Source organism: Choloepus didactylus, chromosome 10, assembly GCF_015220235.1.
Source record: "Choloepus didactylus isolate mChoDid1 chromosome 10, mChoDid1.pri, whole genome shotgun sequence".
Taxonomy (NCBI): Eukaryota; Metazoa; Chordata; class Mammalia; order Pilosa; family Megalonychidae; genus Choloepus; species Choloepus didactylus.
In genome coordinates, this window is record NC_051316.1 from 27289028 (window position 1) to 27310878 (window position 21851).

Genomic DNA, 21851 nt, shown 5'->3' on the forward strand with positions numbered 1-21851 from the left:
ATTACTCATCTACCCATATGCTGGCTAGAGGGGGTGTCAGTCACAAGGTATTTACAATCACATGGTCGCAAGATGAAGGCTATATAGTTATGCAGTCATTATCAAAGATCAAGGCTACTGGATTAAAGTTCAACAATTTTAGATATTTACTTCTAGCTATTCTAATATACTAGAAACTTAAATATCTGTATAATGATTCAGTAGTCATAATCATTTGTTAAATCCTAACTTCTTAGTTGCAACTCCTCCCTCTCATTTGATCATTCTCTCAGTCTTCAGGGATATCTGGGCAATGACCATTCTAAATTCTTTGTGCTGAAAAGGGGTGTCGACATTATGGGATAGAGGAATGAAACTGGTTGTTATTCTTGGAGAGACCAGTACTTCTGAGTTTCAGGGCTTATCTGGCATAGAAGCCACCTGGAGGCTTTAAGTTTCTGAAAAAAAATAAACTTAATAGGTAACTTAATAAGAGTCTTAGATAGAACCCAAGGTATTCTTTAGTGTTTTCAGGAATACTGTTGGTTGGGGTTTGGCATACTGTGGCAATTTGCAGTATCTGACTGAAGCTTGCATAAGAGTAACCTCTAGAACGACCTCTCAACTCTATTTGAAGTCTTTTAGCCACTGAAACTTTATTTTGTTTCATTTCTTTTCCCCTTTTTGGTCAAGAAGGCATTGTCAATCCCACAATTCCAGGGCCAGACTCATTCCTAGGAGTCATGTCCCTCAATGCCAGGGAGACTTACACTCCCTGGGAGTCATGTCCCATGAAGGGAGGAGGGTAGAGAGTTTATTTGCAGAATTTGGCTTAGAGAGAGAGGCCACATCTGAGCAACAAAAGAGGTTCTCTGGGGGTGACTCTTAGGCATAATTATAAGTAGGCTTAGCTTCATCATTACAGAAATTTTTTAAGGGCAAGTCTCAAGATCGAGGACTTGGCTTATTAAATTGGGAGTCCCTAATGCTTGAGAGACTATCAGGAATTCCCCAGGTGTGGAAGTTTAGTAGTTCCACATTTTTTCTACAGTCCCTCAAGGGGACTTCGCAAATATTTTATTTTTTGCCCAAAGTACTCTGGAATGTGTCAGAGTATTACAATAACCTGTACAGAATAACAGGATCTCATTCCCTATTCCATGTTCCATGCAATTAGATTGTTTAAATAAACTGACCAGACAGGTTAAATTAAATAGTATGCCACATAAAATTTAAATTTTGGTCAAAAAAAATCTCTTCCTTTGGTTTCATGCAGAAGTTGAAGTTTTAAAATACAGACATCATCCTTTACCTATTCTGATTTACCATAGTCCTAACCAGATCAGCTTCATTCATATCTCTAATTGAAGTCAAATACAGAGGTTTGAATTATAAATCTTCCTCCTATTTTTTTATGGCACAGCGTATCAAGTGCATTCATTGTTCCATTGCAAAGATGGTATCCTTTATTGTTTTCCACATATATGTGTATATGTGTGTATAGATAAATGTACACACACATGCAGATCAACAGGATATTAGGACTCCTATAAGAGAGCAGAAACTCAGAGAATGATTTGAATATCCACTTTTGGATATTATCACTTCATTTTAAATTCTGTGTAAAATGGTTATACTAATAATACTGTGTTAATTTTCGTATTAACTCACCTACTTTTTCCCATACTATAAAAATCATTCTTCAGAATCTGAATCCTCCCAAGGCTCTGCCATTATTTGGTGGTGACATTTTGGTTTTACTCGAGGTTGAGAGAGATTTTAGGGTCCTGTAAGAGTGTCACTTCACTGATCTACTGCCTTCCTGTCCAGCCACATTTCTTTTTTAATCCTTCATAGATACATCACATGTATTGTGGCCAGGTCAAATTACTAGCAGTGCCTGATGACACATGCTGTTAGGGCCTGTGACCTGCAATTCCTTTTGCCTATAACTCTGTTCTTATTTCTTGTCCTCTTAAACCTTCTTTGAAATGGCCCTACAGAAGTGAGTTAGGAATCTCTCTTAGCATCTGATGGCCTCCAGCCTCTCCCTCTGATATAACACTTATTACACTGTCTTACCATTGTTGGTTTGCTTGTGTGATGCCCTGGAAGACTGACTATCTCTTGAGAGCAAGGACTGTGGTTTTTGTTCTCTTTGTTTCCAAGGCCTAGCATGGCAGGCACATCTGAAGATGAACAGTTGAGGTGTTTTTCCTTGAATTCACTACATTATTAGATAATGCACTACTTATTTTTTCAGATTTTTTTTTTAAAATCAAAGACTAACTGCATAGATTAATGACATCAAAACGAAAAATAAAATGAATATTCTCCTTTGATGTTTTAAAGAATTGTACAATTTACTTTTCTAGCATGTCGTAAGCCATTACAGAATACATGAACTTAGTGGGGTAGGGACAGCATACACATTTGATCCCATGAGCACATTTGTGTAGGTATACCCTTACACCTACAAACACCCCTGCCCCCATCTGTCCCTCTTCCTCTCCATTTATGCCTGGATCTTCCTCTTGATTCTTCACCTACCGTCTCACTGTGTTCAAGTTCTTGATCTAACATGGCAAAGCTAGTGAGCCATCTCTGTATTTGCCCTCCAGAGCCACATTTACCTATCCTAAGTTTTAGGACAGCTGGGTTGGTGTTTCTTAAACAGCTGTGACTAGAAATAAATGTTATGTGTGTATGTATCTGTGTGCGTACATACACACCTGCACACAGATGAACACAAATACTCTGATAAACACAGACATGGACATATACAGACAGATAATTAAAACACATTTCATGAAGCAGTGCTTCTTTTTATTATATGCTATCCATATTTATTATGCTATTTTAAAAATGATGTTCATGACCCAAAATTGATTTCACAACCAATGATGGGTCATGACCAAAATTTGAAAAATGTTGAGCTAGACTGATGATATTGATGACATAAGAAAGGAAAAGAAACTGTTGAATAACTATTCTAAGATACAGCTAATTGTTAGATGCTCCATGGAGTAAATAATTGCATTTTTCAGAAAGAATGGGGGGGGGAGAAGGGGAGGGAGAGAGACAGACAGGAAAGGAAGGGATGGAGGGAGGGAGAGAGAGGACGGACGGAAGGAAGGAGGCAAGGAGGGCAGAGGGGAGAGAAGGCCAGCCTACCATTTTAGGTGTACATGGTGGATGGAAGACACATTTCCAATTCAGAAATGCTAAAATATGAACAAGTTTGTATTGTATAATTGAAGTAGAGAGTAATTGTTTACTTTGTGCAGGGCACTGTTCTATGCAGAATACATAATGTAGCTAATTGGATTTTTCATGGCAGTCTTGCAGGATAGATAATTATGGTTTATGGTAAATAGGTCACTTTACTCAGAATTCAAAACTAGTATGTTAGAGAACCAAGGTTCTGCCCTGGTCTGACTCTAAAGCCCACGTTGTCGTAATGTTCTGTTGCCATCAGATCATGCAGTTGTCATTGAAAAGGCCCAGAAGTCCAGGTCAGATAGTGTGTTCTAGCCCTGGTTTTACTACTAAACACCTTCACCTGAATGTATATAGTCAACTCGACAGATGTTCACTGAGTTTTTTATTTATTTTTTTGTATGCCAGATACTAGGAAAACATGACTCACAGTTTCTGCCACGGGGAGTTTCCAGTCAGGGAGAAAAGAGACATAAGCAGATCAGCTGGACCCAGTGTGTTGATTCCTGTTGGGGAGCTCTGACCACGAAGCAGTGGTTGTTGAGGGGAGGGAGGGCCCAAGTTGGCTCCTCACAGAGAAGTGCTCGGGCTCCCTCTTAGAGGACAGTAGATGAGAAGGAATTCTCCAAGGCAAGGCACTGAACTCACCGGGCCTCAGATTCCTTATCTGTAGGAATGAGAGGTTGGACTGATTTATCCCAGTGGCCCTTTTGGCTCTAAGCTTGTATCTGTCTGTGATCTTTCCTTAGCACCTTATCTATATTACAATGGCTCCCTCTGACAACCTGAAACAAATTCTTCTCTTTCTGTTTCAATGCTTTGTGTTACCTTTTGAACTGCCCATTAAATTTTAGTTTCCTGTTTGAGGTATGCCTTCAATTCTGAGCTCATTTTCAGAGTAGAGGCAACTGACAGGTTCAAAGTTTAATGAGTAAACAAATCTTGGCTCTGTCAGCACTGTTGTTTCACTAGTTGGGGCACTTTCTTCTGGGAAAGGGTCTTTTCTTACAGTTTTATAAGATCATATTTACTTTTTTTAATACAGTAAAAGTAAACAGTTTCCATCAAGAAAAGAGGTAAGTCCCCCACAGTGTTAATTGAGAACAGACTCAGAAATAAGGATAATAAAGAAGGAGAAAGGATTTGGAAATACAAGGATACCACAAAGGGAAGAGGAAGATAATAATGGAATGGAAAGAGAAACTTTTATCAGTGGTGTTTTCTGAATAAAAATGCTGCCTTCACCTGGCGTTTTGGTTCTAGATCTGCCCTCATGGTTAAACATTTGAGCCATAACGTCTCTTTCTCATTGTGTTCTCTCCCTGTTGCTGTGTGTCAGATTGCATCAAAACTTAGCTCTTAAAACAATAAATACTTACTGCATCAAGGAAAAAATGCTGCCTTCAACACTCTTAAAACTTAGAATTAAAGTTTAAAGAATTCATTTACATTCCACTTGGAATTTTAGTTGGAAGTATCAAATAAAATATTAGATGACAAATATATGTCATTTCTCTTCCACTCATTTTTTGAGTCCAAATTTGCACTAAAAAACACTATCAGTGACTGCCCAGCTGCAGATTCCAGGCAGTTTCCTTTCTTACTCAACAAGATCTGCAGAATGCTCCAGCCCAGTTCTCGGAGCTTCTAGGAGGAGCTTGACAGATGTTGTCCCCTGTAGAGAGTGCTGGTGGTACTCATGAATAACACATGAAAGCTTGCATTATCTGTATATCACCAAAGCTAAGTTGTAAGCTCATTAGCAATACATTTCAGAGCATTTCAATACATTGACTCTAGGCAAAGAAAGGCACCTCCTAAAGGTTGAGTGAAAGCTTCTCTGGGTATTGTTTTGTTTTGAGAGAAAATTAAAAAAAAATACACTTGTTGGACTAAGTGTGCAGAATCACTCAATAGCTGAAGAAAACGTCCATCTTTTGGATTCTTTTAGGTTTAAGCTTCATAAACATTTTCCTGTTTGCCCTCCAGGGACACATTTTACCTGTCCTAAGTTTTAGGACAGCTGGGTTGGTGTTTCCCAAGCATCTGTGACTAGAAATATATTTTATGTGTGTATGTATCTGTGTGCATATTTGCTTGCATTCTAGAATTTAAAAAATTTTTGACGGTGGTAAGTGTCTGATTTTTGGAAATGCTACCCCTTTGGTTGCATTTTTTTTTAAACACTGGAAGCTGCTTGCATAAGCATATCATTGGATGCATCTGTCACACTTGTTACATGAAAATGATTAGTATCTTCTGTTTAAAGCATAGCATAGATGTAACAGTGACTTTTAAAATATAATCTTAAAACTGTAAGGAAGCAGGAAATTGTAAAGTAGCCTTAAAATGTAATCTTCAAAGCTGGAAACAGGCTATAATGGAAGCTCTTATTCTCACAAAGGAACAACATGTAAATGTAAATTCTGCATGCAGATTTGAATAAGCATTCATCTGTTCTCACCAGACCTCCTAGATACGAATAAAGCCTTTTCATCTATCTCCTTAGACACCTGGAGGCACCTTTTCCAGGTGTCACCTAGTTCCTGAAGAAAATAAATAACTAAATTACTGAAGTTCTCCAAACCTGTTACATGTTGACTAAAATGATTAACTCTCTTTGTCTCTAATGGGTTCAGCCAATTAAAGAATCACTTTGGGGAGATTGCCCCAGACTTCCCAGATATAGATAAGGCTTTCCTCTATCACTCTTTGTCCTAGTTTGCTAATGCTGGAGAATGCAAAACACCAGAGATGGATAGGCTTTTATAAAATGGGGGTTTATTTACAATTACAGTCTTAAGGCCACAAAGCATCCAAGGTAACACATCAGCAATCGGGTACCCTCACCGGAGGATGGGCAATGGCCTCCGGAAAACCTGTGTTAGCTAGGAAGGCAGCTGGCATCTGCTCCAAAGCTCCGGCCTCAAAACGGCTTTCTCCCAGGACGTTCCTCTCTAGCAAGCTTGCTCCTCTTCAAAACATCACTCCCAGCTGCACTCTCTTTCCTCTTTGAGTCAGCTCATTTATATAGCTCCACCGATCAAGGCCCACCCCGAATGGGTGGGGCCACGCCTCCATGGGAACATCTCATCAAAATTATCACTGACAGCTGGGTGGGGCACACTCCAAGCAAATCCAACCAGCACCCAAGGGTCTGCCCCACACAAGACCACAAAGATAATGGCATTTGGGGGACACAATACATTCAAACTGGCACACTCTTGCTGCATGCTAATTAAATGATTAACTCTCTTTGTCTTGTGGGTATAAAAACCAATTGAAGAAACACTTCGGGGAGGCTGATTTGGGAAAGCTTCCCCCCTGTCCTCCTGCAGGCATAAATAAACCCGCTTTTAGTTCGGTGTGACTTGTATTGGCCATGCCGAGTTATGAACCCAGATTTGGGGCTTGCCCCATCTACTTAGAGTATGACAGCTACGTTTTAATTCGTTACTTTGATGAGAACTGAAGAACTCTCAGGTCTTCAGAGACTAAATTATATGACTCCTCAACAAACTGATTTCAGGCAAGCCAATGATGTATCTTTTTGCAAAAAAACTCCTAAGACCACTAGCAAACACAAGCCCAGGACAAAGACACAGACCAAGAAAAGAAGGGAGGACCCTGTGTTTTGCATTTGACTTGAGCTGACCCTCTGGATAAGAGGGCTGAACTCTGAAGGAGAGAAACAGCCAACACAAATCCAATTTGCAAAGACTGAAAAGTTTTTTTTTTCATTGCTTAGTTTGGTTTTATTAGTTCCTAGCACTCAAGAAAATCTCTGTCATATCACTAGCTGGATACAAAATCAAGAAACAGACAGCTCAGGGACTGAATCCCAAAGTCAATATTGAAAAGTATTAAAATGTACACTACGCAAGAAGAGATTACAAGAGGGTGCCATGGTGGAGATACCACCCCTTTGCCACTCCTCTGCTGCCTCAAGAGCCCAGACCGCTGCAGTGCTGGGTTGCCCTGGTGGTCTTCGGCAGGCAGCGAGCGGTGGCAGAAGCAAACGGAGGACGACCTCTTCCTGGGAGCAGGGTGTGGACCTCACTCGTTTCTACACAATCACTCAGTCTCGGTGATACCTGAGGGACTACACAGTTTATGAGGTCACTCTTGGGTTGTTTCATGAAGAAGAAGAAATCCAGAGGCTGTCCAGAAGATAATCATATGGAAGAGATACAGTGACTTTAAGAAATTACAGAAAGAACTCTGGAAAACTTATAAAAACTTATTCTGATATTCAGAATTGTTTCTTCCTTTTGTTAACGGAATAGTGTGGGAGCCCCAGGCCCCCAAGTGTCACAGACTGCACACAGCAGTTTGCTTGACCTAGGACAGTTAAGGTTTGACCTATTCTCCCTATAATATCAGGTGCTAAATGTAATCTATACCCGAAACGACCTCCTCCCTGAGACTCCCTGAGATAGTTACCTACAAGATAATCTATAATCCTCCCCTCCTTCCTGTTGATTACAATCAATCCCTCCCTGCTCCCCACCTTATGCACTCATACCCATTGGAATGTTGAACCCTTATAACCAGCTTATTCAGCCCCCCAAACTGTGGGCTATTTCCACATTGTGCTCTGAACTCGCTGCTATTCAGAGCAGCTCCTGAATCCATTCAGAGAAGCTGCTGATTTCAGGGCAATGTGACTCATCTTCCCACCCTGTCGTAAGCCCTATAATAAAAGCTCATGTCTCAGAATGTGTCTGGTTCTTTCTTTAGTCCTTTGGCTACAAAAGCCCTCTTGGGCCTTGACAAATAGTTTCTGGAAAATAAAGATTGGCATTGTGAATGGAAATTCAAAGCAGCAATAAGAGAAGGACCTGTTAAATTTATGATTTCTCAAATGAAGTTTTAATTGTATTAAAGAATTAGCAACTAGAGAAAAGCTACAAGAATGTTGTCTACCATTGGAATGACTGTTGAATCTTGTTACTTTTAAAAAGTTTAAAAATTAAATGGCTTTGTTATAAGCATTAGGGCCAGTTGTTATTGCATTAAAATCTGTTTCTCTTTAAAAAAAAAAATATTACAAGACAAAAAGGAATAGATGGCCCATCCAAAGGAACAGGATAAAAATCCATAAAACATCAGCAGAGACTTTAAAAACATGATCTTCAGTATGTTCCAGGAGGTGAAAGAAGATACAGAGAAAGAACTAAAGCATTTCAGGAAAACAATGAATGAGCAATATGAGAAACTCAATAAAGAGATAGAATTTTAAAAAAAGGAACCAAACAGAACTACTGGTGTTGAAGACCACAATAACTGAAATGAAAGATTCCCAGGAGAGGATCTCAAACAGCAGATTTGAGCTGGCAGAAGAAGGAATCGGTGAACTTGAAGATAAGACAGCTGACAGGAGTCAGGCAGAGGAGCAGAAAATTAGAGTAAGTGAATATAGCCTAAGAGACCTGTGGGATACCATCAAGCATACCAATGTATGTACTATGGGAATGTTGGAGGGAGGAGAGAAAGGAGCAGAAGGAATATTCAAAGAAATAATAACAGAAAATGTCGCAGACTTGGCAAAACATGTGAATGTACACATCCAAGAAGCCCAACAAACAAGAAACAGGATAAATTTGAAGAGAATTATACCAGACACATGGTGGTCAAATTGTCAAATGCAAAGGACAAGGAGATAGTTCTGAAAGCTGCAAGAGAAAAGCAATGTGTTTTGTACAAAGGAGTCCTGGTTATATTAAGTGCCAATTTCTCATCAGAAACCACCAAGGGAAGAAGGTAGTGGGCTGAAATACTTCAAGTGCTGAGAGAAAACAATTGCCAACCAGGAATTTTATATCTGGGGAGATTTTCTGTCAAAAATCAGGGGGAAAATAAGATATTCTTAGATAAACAAAAACTGAGGTTGTTCATTACCACTGGACCTGCGTTATAAGCAATGCTAAAGGGAGTTCTTCATACTGAAAGGAAAGAACACTAGGCAGTGGATCGAAGTTGCATAAAGAAATAAAGTTCTCTGGTAAAGGTAACAATATGGGTAATTATAAATGCCCGTACTACTGTATTGTATATTTTGTATGTAACTCTGCTTACTCTTACAAGTGCTAAAATGCAAATGCATAAAAAGTAATAATACATCTGTGGTTTTGTACATACAATGTACAAAGATATAATTTGTAACAAGTACAAAAAAGGTAGGGGGATATAGGAGTATGGTAACAGTATATGTGTATACTATTGAAATTGAGTTGGTATCAAATCAAATATTGTTATATATTTGGGAGGTTAGATATTAACCCCATGGCAACCACAAGGAAAATATATGAACAATATTTCCAGAAAGAAATCAGAAGGGACTTTTATAAAGGTTCTCTAGGGGAACAGAACCAATGGGAGATGTCTGTAAATATGAGATTTGTAAAAGTGTCTCACAGAACTGTAGAGATGCATGAATCCAAATTCTGTAGGGCAGGCCACGAGCTGGCAACTCCAATGAAGGCCTTTGATGAACTCCGCAGGAGTTCAGCTGGCTGGCTGAAGAAGTAGTAAAAGTTCTCTTTTCTCCATTAAAAGTCTTCAACTGATTGGATTAAGTCCAACTCATTGTTTTCTCTCCTTTTGGAAGATACTCCCTTAGTTGTTCATAGATGTAATCAGCCACAGATGCCAATCAAATGACTGATTTAATAGACCAGCCTTCTGGTTTATTAACTAGCCATGAAATGTCCTTGCAGTAACGTTTAGGCCAGTGCTTTCTTTTTTTTTTTTTTTTTATTCAGTTTTATTAATATATTCACATACCATACAGTCATCCATAGTATACAATCAGCTGTTCACAGTACGGTCATATAGTTATACATTCATCACCACAATCTATTTCTGAACATTTTCCTTGTATCAGAAAGAATCAGAATAAGAATAAAAAATAAAAGTAAAAAAAGAACACCCAGACCATCCCCCCATCCCACCCTGTTTGTCATTTAGTTTTTGTCCCCATTTTTCTACTCATCCATCTATACACTAGATAAAGGGAGTGTGATCCACAAGGTTTTCACAATCACACTGTCACCCCTTGTAATCTACGTTATTATATAATTGTCTTCAGGAGTCCAGACTTCTGGGTTGGAGTTTGGTAGTTTCAGGTATTTACTTCTAGCTATTCCAATACATTAAAACCTAAGAGGTGTTATCTATATAGTGCATAAGAATGTCCACCCAAGTGACCTCTCGACTCCATTTGAAATCTCTCAGCCACTGAAACTATTTCATCTCATTTTGCATCCCCCTTTTGGTCAAGAAGATATTCTCAGTCCCACGATGCCGGGTCCAGATTCATCCCTGGGAGTCATATCCTGTGTTGCCAGGGAGATTTACACCCCTGGGAGTCGGGTCCCACGTAGAGGGGCAGGGCAGTGAGTTCATCTGCCGAGGTGGCTCAGTTAGAGAGAGGGCCACATCTGAGCAACAAAGAGGTACTCGGGGAGACTCTTAGGCACAATTATATGCAAGTTTAGCCTCTCCTTTGCAGTAACGAGCTTCATAAGGGCTAGTCCCATGATCGAGGGCTCAGCACATCAAACCACCAGTCCCAATGTTTGTGACAACATCAACAGCAGTCCAGGTGAGGAAGTCCAACACTTCTGCACCTTCCCCCAGCTCCTCAGGGTGGGTGGGGGGCTGTAAATATATTCTCTGCCCAAATTACTCTGGGATGTGTCACTATTTCACTCCAGCCTATACTAACCTACCGTATCTCACTTCCTATTCAAAGTTCCATGCAATTGTGGTGTTTGAACAAATCGACTGTAGAGTTGTACCGTTTAGAAAATTTAGATCCTGTACCAAATAGCTATCTATTCCTTTGGTCTCATATGAAAGTTGACGTTTTAAAACACAATCAGTTTCAACCTTTACCCTTTGGCCTGGCTTGCCCTGGTCTTAACCAGACCTGCTTCATTCATATCACTAATTGAAGTCTGGGCTCTTTTTCAGCTTTTTTTTTTTTTTTTTTTTTTTTTGACAGTGGCTGTATGCACTAATACTGACATTCATATCTGCCGAGCTCTAGCTCTGAGTTTCAGGTGTCTCAGAGATATGCATTGTTCCAGAGACCAATCAGGTTATACGCTAGGGGATCAGCATCTCAGAGTTTAAAGATAGGCCTTACAATTCAGGGGTAGAGTTAACTGCTATAAGAGCTTACAATCTAGGGAGTATTACAATTATTGTGTCCACGTTAGGCTATGTTCTAAGATTCAGTTCTGAGTTTACACATTGTAGTTAGTCCATATTGGTGAGGTATTATAGTGTTTGCCTTTATTTCTGGCGTACTTTACTCAAATACTGTGTACAGGATCCATTTACCTCATTGTGTGTCTCACAGCTTCACTCCTTCTGGTAGTTGCTCAATATTCCATTTTATGTGTATGCCACAGTTCACCATTCTGTTCCTCAGTCTGTGTACCCTTAGGTCACCTCCACTCATTGCAAATCGTGATTACTGTCTCCATGAACAACAGTTTGCAAATGTCCATTCATGTCTCTGCTCTCCGATCTTCAAATGACATACTCCATAATGAGGTTGCAGGGCCTTATGGTCCCCACATACTTAACTTTTTGTGGAACCACCACACTGACCTTCGGAAAGGCTACACCATTCTACCTGCTCATCAACAGCTGATAGGTACATCCCTCTCACCATGTTTTCTCCAAGACTTTTACCCCTATATATATTTTTTCCTACAATTTTATAGAGTTATATTCATATACCATACATTTATCCACAGTGTACAATCAGTTGTTCATGGTATCATCATAAAGTTGTGCATTTATCACCACAATCAGCACTTGAACATATTGATTACTGCAAGAAAAATTTTTTTTTTGCAATAATAAAAAAGATGATAAAAAGAAAAATAACGTCATACAATACAATAGTAAGGACAGAAAATAGCAGCACTACCAAGAATCCCATATTCCTCCCCTATATCCCCCTCTCATATACACTTAGCATTGGCATATTGCCTTTGTTATGTTTAATGGAGTTATATTACAATGTCACTGTTGACCATTGACTCCAGTTTGCTTTGATTATGTTTTTTCTCAAATACCATCCCTTTTTCAATACTCTACATGGTTGATATTCATTTACTCTCCCACATGCAAAAACATTTTTATATTTGTATATTTAGTAACAGTCATTGGCCACTCCAGTTTTTGCCAAGTTTAGGCCAGTGCTTTCTTGACCAGGCAGCTGGGCACCATCACCTGGCCAAGTTGACACTTGAACCTAACCATCACAGTCCACCCCTTGTCAGCTTGGCAGCTATATACATTACCTTCAGCCATACTTAATCTCTAAACAGAACACAATAACAGATGTATGTTTTGCCTAACAATACTCAGCTGTACTGTGTACAACTGGAAATGGACTAAATCTCTCCAGAATGGGGTGCAAGTTGTTTGTTAACACTCTTTTTTTAAAATTTATTTTTATTTTATTTTGAAATAAATTCAAAGTTTTATGAACAGTTGCAAAAACAGTACTAACCCCATACACAGATTTCCATCATACCCTGACCCCCCTCCCCTGATAGCTCAATCCACCAACTTTAACATGCTGTCACATCGCTATTTCTTTCCCTCCCTCCCTCCCTGTCTGTCATCCATCATCTATCGCTCTGTCTTCTGAACGTATGAGAGTTAGCTGCATACATCCTTGAACATACACTATAATTCACATATATACTTCCCATGAACAAGAACATTCTTTTATGCAATTCCATTAAGCGCAGCTAAGAAGTACAAGAGATTCAACAATGATACAAAGCTTACATTCTGTATTTCCTTTTCCTTATGTCTCAACTGTGTCCCTTTGAGCCACCTGTCCTCTGTCCTCCAATCCCATCCAAGTTCATCCTTAGCATTCAATTGTCATCTATTTAGACTGTCTTTTTTTTTTTTTTCCCAGTTGTGGAAACATATATACAGCCTAAATCTTCCCATTCCACCCCCTCCCTAGCCTTCCATTAGTGGGATTAGTCACATTTAGAATGTTGTAATGCTCTTTCCCACCATCCATTACTAGAAATTTCCCTTCTCCTCAAACAGCAACCCTACACTCATTTCTTAACTCCCCATTGCCCCTTCCCCCGTTTCTCTTAACCCAAACTCTTCTTTTCATCTCTATGGTTATATTCTCTGATAATTTCTCTGTGTTTACTGTGGGGCTTAAAATTAACCTCTTAAATCCATATCAATTTTGTTTTTCTTTGATACCACCTTCGTTTCAATAGGACACATAAACTATGTTCCTATACTCCTTCATTCCCCCACCTTTATATAGTTGTCTAAAATTACATATTTTACATTGAGTTCAAAACCACTGATTTGTCATTAGAGTTTGTGTATTTTATATCATGTAGGAAGTAAATAGTGGAGTTACACTTCAAAAATTATTGACTTCTATTTGTATTCCATTGTGGTTGGAGAATGTGCTTTGAGTATATTCAATTTTTTTTTTAATTTCTTGAGGCTTGTTTTATGTCCCAGCTTATGGTCCCTTCTGGAGAAAGATCTATGATCCCTAGAGAAAAATGAGAGTCCTGGTGCTTTGGGATGTAAGGTACTATATATGTCTGTTAAAATTCTCTGTATCTCTTTCTCCTTTCTTTGTTTCTCTGTTGGTAGGGCTCCCTTTAGAATCTGAAGTAGGGCAGGTCTTTTATTGGCAAAGTCTCTCAGCATTTGTTTGTCTGTGAAAAATTTAAGCTCTCCCTCAGATTTGAAGGAGAGTTTTGCTGGATAAAGTATTCTTGGTTGGAAATTTTTCTCTCTCAGAATTTTAAATATGTCATGCCACTGCCTTCTCACCTCCATGGTGGCCGCTGGTAGTCACTACTTAGTCTTATGTTGTTTCCTTTGTATGTGGTGAACTGCTTTTCTCTTGATGCTTTCAGAACTTGCTCCTTCTCTTCAGTGTTTGAGAGTCTGATCAGAATATGTCTCGGAGTGGGTTTATTTGGATTTATTCTATTTGGAGTTCGCTGGGCATTTATGCTTTGTGTATTTATATTGTGTAGAAAGTTGGGGAGGTTTTCCCCAACAATTTCTTTGAATACTCTTTCTAGACCTTTACCCTTCTCTTCCCCTTCTGGGACACCAATGAGTCTTAAGTATGGACGTTTTATTTTATCTATCGTATCCCTGAGATCCATTGCTATTTTTTCAATTTTTTTCTCCATTCTTTCTTCTTTAGTTTTCTGTTCTGTGGAATTCTAGGACACTGAGATGTTGTTCAGCTTCCTGTAGTCTTGTATGGTGAATATCCAGAGTCTTTTTAATTTGGCCAACAGTTTCTTTTATTTCCATAAGATCTTCTATTTTTTTATTCACTTTTGCAATGTCTTCTTTATGCTCTTCTAGGGTCTTCTTTATGTCACTTATATCCTGGGCCATGGTCTTCTTGATGTCCTTTAAATCCTTTGCCATGTTTTTGTTTCTTGATTGTAGTTCTTTGATTAATTTTGTGTGTCTTCCGATATCTTGATTTGTGTGTTTGGGGTTGGATTCTCCATATCGTCTGGTTTTATCATATGCATTCAGATTTTCTGTTGTTTTTGGCCTCTTGGCATTTGTTTTGCTTGATAGGGGTCTTTCAAGTTGTAAAAAAGAAAAAAAAAAGGGTATTGATCTAATTTTTCAGAAACACAGTTTGGTGACGTAAACTTTAACTAACCAGCAGATGGTGTCTGTGAGTCACCTATATCCGTCAAGTCAGTTCTCAACCTTGTTCCCGTGGTGTGTGGGGAAATGTTTCTTGTGGGGTTCGGTTGGAGAACTCAGTTTGGGTGTGTTGCTGGAGCTGTCCGCCCTGAATGTGGGGTGTGTGTACGGGTGGCCAGGGAGGAAGGGCAGTTTTAATGTTCAAATCCCCCAGGTTCTTGGAGATTCAAGGCCGCCACAAGAGTCTAAGCTTTCATTTCAGTTCAGCCCCAGACCCTCTCTCTCACTGACCCACAAACCACCGGACTTGGTGTAGCATCCCTGGGTTCTCCGAGTGGGTCCCCCCTCCCAGTGGCAATCCTCCAGGAGCTCAGCTGAGGGAATGCCGTGCTACATCACCAGTGCTCACCGTCCCTCAAGGGAAGCCCCAGGCTGCAGGGCCGTGCAGCAGTGCGTTCTCAGCCTGAAGCAAAAATGGCCGAACGGGGCATCTCAACCCCCCCCCTCCTTGCACAGTTCCTCCTTCCCAGCTCCGGGACGACTGGCGGGGCTCTGGGCTGTGGGCATGGCCCCAGGGAGGAGTTTATCCAGCCCTCCGGGGGGCCAGCTGCTAGCTGTGGGGTTTCTTTCTGCTTCCAGCTCTCTCCTCTGTTCCCCTGGATCCTAGGGTATCTGTAGCAGGCTATCTTCCCGGCCAGACACCAAGAGACTGGCCCAGCCCCCTCTTGCTGTGTTTTACTGCGTGGTTCCCACAATCACAGCTGCAGCCACTCCTGGGTTTTTCCATTTTTTCTTTTAAAAGAGCCAGCCGGTCTCTAAACGCTGAACCCTGGCTTCTCCAGACCGCCGCGCAGCTGCGGGTCTTCCAGCTAGCTTACTCACTTGTTTCAGAATGCCGACTCCCGGTTTCACCAAGTATACAGCCCCTCTGGAGCTAGGAGCCCTCATCTAGCTGGCGCATCGCTGTAACCGGTATTCTGGGTCACTTTCTGTTTTTTTAGGTAGTGTTTTCCACGGAGGCGTTTTTTTGCCCTGTCTCACCTAGCCGCCATCTTAGTTTCCCTCAACAGTCACTCTTAAAGTTGATGTCCCATGACTTAAACACTATGAAATGAACAATACAACTTACGTCATATGATAAGGAGATAAAATAAAGAAGGAACAATGATACTTGCTTTATGTACAAATACAAACATAACAAAGATACCATCACAGTCCTTGTTTCTGTAACTGGTCATGTGGTCGTAGTTCATATTTATCATTACCTTCTTTTTTCCCATATACTACCCTATTATAACTCCTTGTATTGGTGATGTACATTTTGTGAATGAAAATTTTTACATTTGTGTTATTAATCACTGTCATTGTCCACCACAGGGTTCAGTCACTGTGTTATACAATCCCATGTTTTACCCTGTAGCTTTCCTTCTGGTGACATACATGACTCTAAACTTCCCCTTTCAACCACAATCACACACATAATTCAGCGCTGTTAATTACACTCACCATAATTTGTTACCATCACCTCCATCCATTTCCAAACACTTTAATTCAACCTGGTTAAAAATTCTGCACACATTAAGCATCTATTTCCCGTTTTCTACCCTCCTTCTATCTCCTGGTAACCTATACTTTCGATTTTAACACCTTGAGTTTACTTGTTATATTTAGTTGATATTAGTGAGATCATATATTATTTGTCCTTTTGTGTCTGGCTTATTTTACTTAACATAATGTCCTCAAGGTTCTTCCATGTTGTTGCATGCTTCAGGGCATCATTCCTTTTTACTGCTGAATAAGAATCCATTGTATGTATATACCACATTTTGTTTATCCATGGCCAGCTGATTTTTGACAAGGGGGTAAAGACTACTCAGTTGGGAAAAGTGGTCTGTTCAACAAATGGTGCTTGGAAAATTGGATGTCCAAATGCAAAATATGAATTTGAATTCCTACCTCAGACCATATATTAAATTCAACTCAAAATGGATCAAAGACCTAAATATGAGAACTAGAATGATAAAACTTCTAGAAGAAAACATAGGGAAGCATCTTCAGGACCTTTTGTTAGGCCATGGTTTCTTAAACTCTACACCCAAAGCATGAGTAATAAAAGAATATATAGAAAAATGATGCCTCAGAAAAATTAAAGACTTTTGTGTATCAAAGGACTTTCTCATGAAAGTAAAACAACAGCCTACACAATGGGAGGAAATATTTGGAAACCATATATCTGATAAGAATTTAAAATCCAGGATAAATAAAGAAATCCTATAACTCAAAAAGACAGACAACCCAGTTTAAAAGTGGGCAAAACAGTTGAGTAGACATCTTCTCAAAGAAGAGATACAGATGGCCAAAGGGCCCGTGAAAAGATGTACAACATCATTAGCTATTAGGAAAGTGCAATTAAAACAACATTGAGATACCATTTCACACCCACTAGAATGGCTACTCTTAAAAACCCTGAAAACTACAAATGTTGGAGAGGATGTGGTGAAATAGGAATACTTATTCACTACTTGTGGGAATGTAAAATGGTGCAGCTGCTTTGGAAGACAGTTTGGCAGTTCCTCAGAAAGTTAAATGTAGAATTACCACATGATCTAGCAATCTCACTTCTGGGTATGTTCTCAAAAGAATTGAAAGCAGGGGCTTTAAACATTTGTACTTCAGTGTTCATAGTGGTGTTATTCACCATTGCCGAAAGATGGAAGCAACCCAAGTGTCCATCAGCTAATGAATGGATAAACAAAATGTGGTATATACACCCAATGGATTATTATTTAGCTGTAAATAGGAATGAATTTCTGATACATGCTTCAACATGAATGAACCTTAAAGGTTTCATGTTAAGTTAAAGAAGCCAGACACAAAAGGACAAATATTGTATGATTTTACTGATATGAAATATTTAGAATAAGCAAACTCATAGAGTCAGAATCTAGAATATAGGTTACAAGGGGCCAGAGTTGGGGTAGGGAATGGAGAGTAGGGCTTAAATTGTACTTTTCTATTTGGGGTGTTGGAAAAGTTTTGATAATGAATGGTGGTGATGGTAGCACTACATTGTGAATCTAACAGCACTGAAATATACATTTGAGTATACAAGGGGAAATTTTAGGTTCTAAATATGTATTAGAATAAAAATTAAAAATAAATCCATAGGACTGCAACACAAACAGTGAACCTTAAAATAAACCATGGACTGTAGTTAATAGTACAATTATAAAAATATTCTTTTATCAATTGCAACAAATGTTCTGCAGTAATGCAGGGTGTTAATAATAGGGTGGTATATGGGAACTCAGTATTTTATACATGATTTTTTTTTTTGGTAAATCTGCAACTTGTTTAATAAAAAATTGGTAGTAGAGTCCTCTGATTTGTGGATGAAAATACAGACGTAGCTTACTGTCATTTGTATTTTCTTTATGTCTTCATTAATGAAGCCCTTAGAGATGATATGATTATTATATTGCAAAATATGAGAATGTCAAGAGCATCAGGAAGACTGTGCAGGAGACTGATTCGGGGCACTGGGTTTCCTCTGCCTCCCTCCACTGCCTTGTTGTAAAGTCAGGTACTAAAAACTTCAGTTTTTGGGCCTCAATTTTGCTTCTTAATCTTGTTGAAACATCTCTAGCTGGAAGGGACTCAGTTGCCACAAGAATGAAAAAAAGGAATCTGGTTTACTAAGTAGATGTTCCTCCAGATATAAGATTTACAATTTCAGAGTTTTATCACATATTTGGCACAGTTGAATTTTACAGTAAAGAGTTAGAAGCTTATAAGAGGTGTCTATTTTATCCAATCCTTTTGGTACTAAGCAGAACATATTTGAAAACAATCATCTATGTTAATTTTTTTCTAAAAAGTGAGGACATTGTGGCAAATTAGAAATTAAAAGATTCAATCAGAGGCTTACCCAGTATGGCCGGTGACATTAGCTAGTGCTTGCTCTACTCTCTGTAATGGGGAAGCAGCGGACTACAAGAGACTGAACTGTAACTGCCTCTTATTTCCAACAGACTCACATTCAACTTTCGCTCACAAAGCTGGGAAAATTTTATTAATCCTTTTTTAAAAAAAGTTAATATAAAATTATAGCAAAAAAAAAAAAAAAAAAAGGAACCTGAACTTTAGTAACACAGCTGGAACAATCTACAGCAGTGGGAGAAAAAATTTAATTTAGTTGATTTTCTGTGGTTGTTGGTTGTTCACTAGTCTCGTGGTGATGGAAGCTGCACATTTTTTTCCAAGGGACCGAGAAGCTGCTGGAGGTTTGGTTCTCCTGGCAGCAGCCCTATGCAAACCAAGGATCTGGGGATCTTTGCACCATTCCAAGATCTGAGTGGCACATACTTTTGAAGGATATGTAGTATTCAATCATAAGTGTGACAGAAACTGACAAGCAGGAAGGTTATGTACTCAGTGAGAATAGCATGTTTGTCTCCCAGAGACGTTTCATTTTGAAGACATGTGGTACCACCCTCTTACTGAAAGCACTGGTTCCCCTGTTGAAGCTTCCTAGGGATTACAGTGGGTTTGGCTCAGTTCAAAGCTTCTTTATTCTCATAAGAATTTCATGAAGACTTCTCACCAAGGGTATACACACTGTAATTTCCAGGAAGAAATAGAGTTTCTTAATGCAGTTTTCCCAAATGGAGCAGCATATTGTATGGGACAGATGAATTCTGACTGTTGGTACTTACATACTCTGGATTTCCCAGAGAGTCATATAATCAGTCAGCCACATCAAACCCTGGAGATTCTGATGAGTGAGCTTGACCCAGCAGTTATGGACCAGTTCTACATGAAAGATGGTGTTACTGCAAAGGATGTCACTCATGAGAGTGGAATTTGTGACCTGATACCGCACTGTTCAATCCTTGTGGGTATTCGATGAACTGAATGAAATTGGATGGAACTTAGTGGACTATTCACGTCACTCCAGAACCAGAATTTTCTTATATTAGCTTTGAAACAAACTCAAGTCAGACCTCCTATGATGACCTGATCAGGAAAGTTGTGGAAGTCTTCCAGCCAGGAAAATTTGTGACCACCTTGTTTGTAAATCAAAGTTCTAAATGTCGCACAGTGCTTTCCTCGCCCCAGAAGACTGAAGGTTTTAAATGTCTTCATTGTCAGAGTGCTATGTTCCATGATTACAACGTTGTTTTTACCAGCGTTGCTAAGAATCAACAACAACAGCAGAGTTGATTAAGAAAAGTGAAGAAAAAAACAAAAAAAGAACACACACGGAAGGCGATGACTGCTTTCTAAATATTGATACTGGGGGCTATGCTTTCCATAACCATCACCTTGTAGCTGCAGGAAGCCCTAGTTGTAATCATAGTGTAATCACTTTGAATTGTTGTATGCATTATTATATCAAGGAATTAGATATCTTGCATGAGTGCTCTTTTCTGTGTTTAGGTATTCTGTGCCACTCTTGCTGTGAAATTGAAGTGCATGTAGAAAAACCCTTTTACTGTATGAAACTTTACAAAACTTGTGAAAACAATTCAGTTTGGTTTATGCATAGTATAATATTTCTCCAGGTATCATCCAAAATTCCCCACAGACAAGGCTTTCGTCCTCATTAGGTATTGGCCTCAGCCTAACCATCTGGGACTGTCCTATTAAATTGCTGCCTGAATTTTATATCCAGTTACCTCCAGTTTCTAGAACGTAATCTCTACTAATGTTATTGAAACCACTTTCTACTTCATATGGATATTTTTTGCAATAGCAATTAAAGTTTTTTTCCACGAGTCAAAAAAAAAAAAGATTCAATCAGAAATATTGATTATTACCTATAGCAGTTATGTTGCCTTAAGAAGGTTGAAATTACTAATGGTTTGAAATGAAAAGTAAAAAAGCAATTTCATGAAAAGTACAGTTCTTTTAGTTCTTTCCATCATTCTCTTTTGGCTTTAAAAATTGCTGCTGTAACAGAAAGGGAATTGAACACATGAGAGCTGAATATAAGTGATCCCGGACCCACAAGAAGAAAAAAAACCCATAAACTCAAATTTCACTTAGGGTACTGAATGTCCTATGAACTTAGCAAGTTGAGATTTTCCTAAATATAACTTTGAAGTAATTTTTTTTTTACTGGTTATCTTGAATTTCTTTCTGTTTGATAAAATTTACTCATTTTAGTTTTTCATTTTGCAGATGAAAGCCAAAAAATTGTCGTATGGTGCTTATGTTGTCTAATTAACAAAGAACCACGGAATTCTGGGGAATTGAAACTTAACTCCTGGATACAGGTAAGAGGGTGAATGTTGCTGTGAACTGCTTTGAGTTAAATTGATTATTTAAAGGTGCTGCTTTACAGTCCAGTTCTGTGATGTTTTAGAAACTTTTCAAACATCTCCTTTGTGTTATGTTACAGTGCTGGGTATAAAGTTATTCAAGAGATTTCTTTTTCGCTTGTTTGTGAATTCCATATGATATTGGCCCTTATTATGAACTTTCCCATGCTTCCAGGACCTAATGTTGAATGATTTTGAAAAAGTTATTTTCAGGTAATTAAAAAAATGTACTTTTGAATTGCAGTCCTTCACATAATTGTTCTCTTGTCCTCCCTAGTCTAAATACTTACTTAATTCCTCTCCAAGTACATCTCTGCCTCTGTCATATTCTGTCCTGTAGTAAAACTAAAATTCAGATGAGCCCTGGGAGCAGCAGTCTTTATTTCATGTCCTAAAGTTGATACCTGGGACAGTGTGCTCACAGAATAGCACCTGGCTGCTACCACTGCTCCTTACACTGTCAGATTGGTTAATCTGTTGTAGTCCAGATTGCTGATCAAGTTGGAGGATGTTTTGAGGCTGGACTGTGGTGCTGCTCTCAGGGCTAGCAAGTTGGTTATGCTTCTTTGTTACCCCCCACTGTCCTGCTACAACAATCCGAGGTCCTGCTGATGCCTGTCA

At 39.0% G+C, this 21851-nt stretch overlaps 1 protein-coding gene and 1 pseudogene across 3 annotated transcripts in view; both read left to right on the plus strand.

The window, feature by feature from the left end:
- The window catches only part of FANCC (FA complementation group C), a 290247-nt gene that overhangs the window by 78253 nt on the left and 190143 nt on the right, over positions 1-21851 (plus strand). For all 3 annotated transcript variants that reach the window (XM_037797499.1, XM_037797501.1, XM_037797500.1), the window contains one exon: positions 21091-21185. In XM_037797499.1, the coding sequence (XP_037653427.1) occupies positions 21091-21185 (95 nt within the window). The remainder of the gene's footprint in view (positions 1-21090; positions 21186-21851) is intronic.
- Positions 19145-20130, plus strand: LOC119504891 (annotated as a pseudogene).